General features: G+C 52.4%; 1 protein-coding gene across 1 annotated transcript in view; it reads right to left on the bottom strand.

Annotated features, from left to right (window-relative positions):
- LOC123520751 (homeotic protein distal-less-like) overlaps positions 1–3089 on the bottom strand; it is a 72672-nt gene extending 69583 nt beyond the window's left edge. The window contains exon 1 of the mRNA XM_045283314.1: positions 1213–3089. Coding sequence (XP_045139249.1) covers positions 1213–1372 — 160 coding nt within the window. The 5' untranslated portion in view covers positions 1373–3089. The remainder of the gene's footprint in view (positions 1–1212) is intronic.
- Positions 3090–3677: the final 588 nt, after the last annotated feature.

The following is a 3677-nucleotide window of genomic DNA, read 5'->3' as shown; positions in this document are numbered from 1 at the left end:
TGTTGGCAAGTTGTCACTTCACTTGTTCCACGGGTGAATTAATATCAGTACGAATGAGTCAGTAAGTAAACAAAATTAATTAGTACCTATATATATATATATATATATATATATATATATATATATATATATATATATATATATATATATATATATATATATATATATATATATATATATATACATACATGGTGACAACTTTGTGGGTTTCTTTAGTTGGCGTGGTGCTTCATTGTTGCAGATATTCTCGTAATCAATTGATCGCCGCTGTATCCATCGCCCTTATTTTCTGGATACCACGTCGTACTTCATTATCACCCCGCCAGGAAGCCCGGACGCCGCGCGCCTCCGGCTCTCCCTTTGTTACGGTCGGGTACGTCTTTCCTTGACCACGCGACTTGCGTCGGCTGGAGTGTTACGACGAGACAAGACATGATTAATTCACGATCCTGGCCAAAAGTGTTGAGGTTTAAGTGTTTTTTCCCTTATCATGAGTATCTTCGTGTCAAAGTGTGTTGAACCGTCTGTAGCCTCAGTTCCATAAACCCAGATTTGTCACGCTGTCACGGGAGGCGGTACACTTGTCCCGTCCCGGGGACCGAACCCCCGGACGTGATCGCGGCCGAGAGTTCACCTGTCATCCATCATCACATTCTCAGCCATCAGAGGGTGGCCGCGTGAGCCGCCGTCCTCCCCCACACCCATTATCCTCATCGACAGCATACCATTTACGGGGTCAGAGACGCTACTCATGGCAGATAAGATTAAGGGTTTATCTGGGCTTCCTGTTGCCCTCTGCTCCACTCCACCCGCTTATCATCCCCTTGATACAACCTCCAGACCTGCACTTTTGCTCTCCCTCTCTCTCTCTCTCTCTCTCTCTCTCTCTCTCTCTCTCTCTCTCTCTCTCTCTCTCTCTCTCTATCTATCTATCTATCTATCTCTCTCTCTTACACACACACACACACACACACACACACACACGACCACGACCACCGGAAGGAGGAGTGGCGGTGTCTTTAGTGTGGTGGTGACACTCATTTCCCAGACCTTCCCACAAACAAGCAAGACATCGCCCCGCCTCTCTTCTCAGACGTCCTGCATTACCTGACCTGATATTGAGAGATACATGTGAGATGAGATGGTTGATGAGGATGTGGAAAAATACAGAGGAAAGAGGCAGGGTTACTGATTAAGCATGTAAACACGTACCGTCTCTGGGCGGCGAGGGACACTGCACGGGTGCGTATGGCCCCATGTGGTAGCCATAGGACCCCTGGTACATGGGCGGGAAGCCATACCCGGGAGTATTGTACTGCGGGGCCTGCTGGTACCCGAGGGGCTGTGCATAGGGTGGCGTAGTCATCGTCATGGTCTGGAGGCGAGCACAGGAGGAGGTGGATGGCGGCGGCCGAAGGAAGGGCGCGCTAGCGCTTACCCCGCCATCAGGTCCGCCGGTTGTTCTCGGTGGCTCTCCCACCTTGGCAATGGCTGAGAGGATGCACTTCTCCACAGTCACCACAGTCACCACACTACCACTGTCCCACACTACCACAGCCCGAAGGCGGGCTCCCGCATGGCACAGCAACAGCGACAAGCACAGCAAAATTGTGGCGAAGGGTTTACTAGCATGTGGGTCAGGCAGCGGCAGGCGCGGGCGGGGCAGCAGCGGCGGCCATGTGGGCGCGGGTGGCGGGGTACACGGGGGCGTGGCAAGGCGGGCGGCCCGGGACGACGTGCCCAGGGGCTAGGGCCTCCCTAGGGTCCAACCAGCACGCGGCCGCTGCGGGTGGTGGGGCGGGCGGGCCACGCAGGCCAGGGGGAGGGAACGCACACGCACACTCCCCTGTCACTCAGCTGCACCCACGCAATGCTGCAGGCGCTGGCAGGCTAGTTTATGCAGCCGTAACGTTGTTACATACACGCGCGTGTAACACTCACGGCAAAGTCCACCAGACTGACATGTAATTCCTGACAAGGCTTAATACTTCCTTTACAACAGGTACACACACTAGACAGCAAGAGACTCCGCCTCCACCGATAACAACAGCCAATCACGCACCAACTCCTCCCGAGCGAGACTAGAAACCTGCCTTGAGTGGCTGCACTCGCCGGGGCCCCGCCTCCTTGTGTACTCCTCTCGTTCATCAACTTTATGGCCGCTCCAGACTCCTCCCACACAGTCCACCTTTGTTGCACCAGCCTGGCCGGTTTGCACCACGTCTTCATTTAATCATTTTTTAATCAAATGTAGGTAATGAATTCCGGCTGACACTAAGCGTGATGAGAGTGTGCTTGTCGGCAGAGTGACAGCAGCGCGGGCGTGGCAGCCACCCTACCCAGGCTGACGGAGGGGCGGCGAGTCTAGCGACGTGTGGCGACGAGGACAAGGGAGGCGGGGTCGTCTCTTGTAAGCCTTTGACTCTGAATGTATTGGGTCCCTTTGCTCTTTTCATCAAAACGTAATACAGAAGCGGTCCCATGCAAGCCTCTCCATTTAAGGCGCACCTCCCGCCCACCACCGCCAGCCAGGATGGGCACGACCTGCCTACCTGCCTACCTTTATACGTAACGCTGCCCTTTGCATATATAATATCCGCCCTGCCACAGAAGACCCTGGCGTCGGTTTCCATAAGTCACCACAATCTTATCTCTATCAGCAATTCGTTTTCTTTGTATTTTCACGATTACATTGCCAGTTTGGAGTCCCGGCGGCTGGGAGCGAGCGAGGGCGGCGACCACTAAACCCACGCGGCAGGGCGCCTCCTGTGCTATGCCTGTCCTCCCACCACTGACTCGCAGTCCCTCGTTCCCTGGCATGCGAGGTGTTATTTCTGCCCTCTAGATGATGGAAATTCTTCTCTTCACTTGTTCCTCCCAAAAACAAAGCGTATACACACACAGACACACACACACACACACACACACACACACACACACGCACGCACACACACGGTAGTATTCAAGCCTTAACTCCTGCAAATTGAACGCTTCACGTCTCCCTAATCATGGTGGTGGGCGAAAAGCGGCAAAAGTAAACACGCCTGCCACCGGCACGTCCGTCTCGCTCCATCACCTCGCACCACTGTGGCTCGCCGCGGCATCCTCGTTCCATCAGGCGCGGCGACACTAATCACGGGGAGAAGGATTGGCATTGATTATGATTCACATCCAGCGTCAACCAGTCACCCGCGAACGTCCTCACCTACATCCCTCACTCAGCGCACTCACTCAGGCTCGTATTCTGAAACGCCTTGCTCACTCACGATTGACTATTTCCAAAGGTCACAGAGATGATTAACAGGGTTCTCAAGACTGCTTTTCATACCAACAGTGCAGCAAATTTGTTCATCTGTCAATGGAATCTATATACACACTTAAAATGAGAGTAACTTCAATTTCTAAAGCCTTTTGAATGTATAGTTTCAGAATGTGTCCCTCAGTCCCGTGTGTTCACTGGGCGAGGAAGGACCACGGAGGCAGTTCAGTCTGTTTCTCACAACGAAGATGAATGTATTGGAATATTCATAATACAACACGGGCAGGAGAAGAGAATGAAAACGAAGGAAAAAGCTCGCGTGAAGCCACAGAAAAGTTAGGTGGTCGGGAACACAAGAGGAAAAATGGTACGAGAAATAAGTAAAGGGAGTTAATGAGTCCATAAGATAAGGGAGAAA

Source organism: Portunus trituberculatus, chromosome 47 (assembly GCF_017591435.1).
Source record: "Portunus trituberculatus isolate SZX2019 chromosome 47, ASM1759143v1, whole genome shotgun sequence".
NCBI classification, from domain to species: domain Eukaryota; kingdom Metazoa; phylum Arthropoda; class Malacostraca; order Decapoda; family Portunidae; genus Portunus; species Portunus trituberculatus.
Note: the sequence above shows the minus strand (reverse complement) of the source record. Positions and strands in the feature narration are given on the sequence as shown.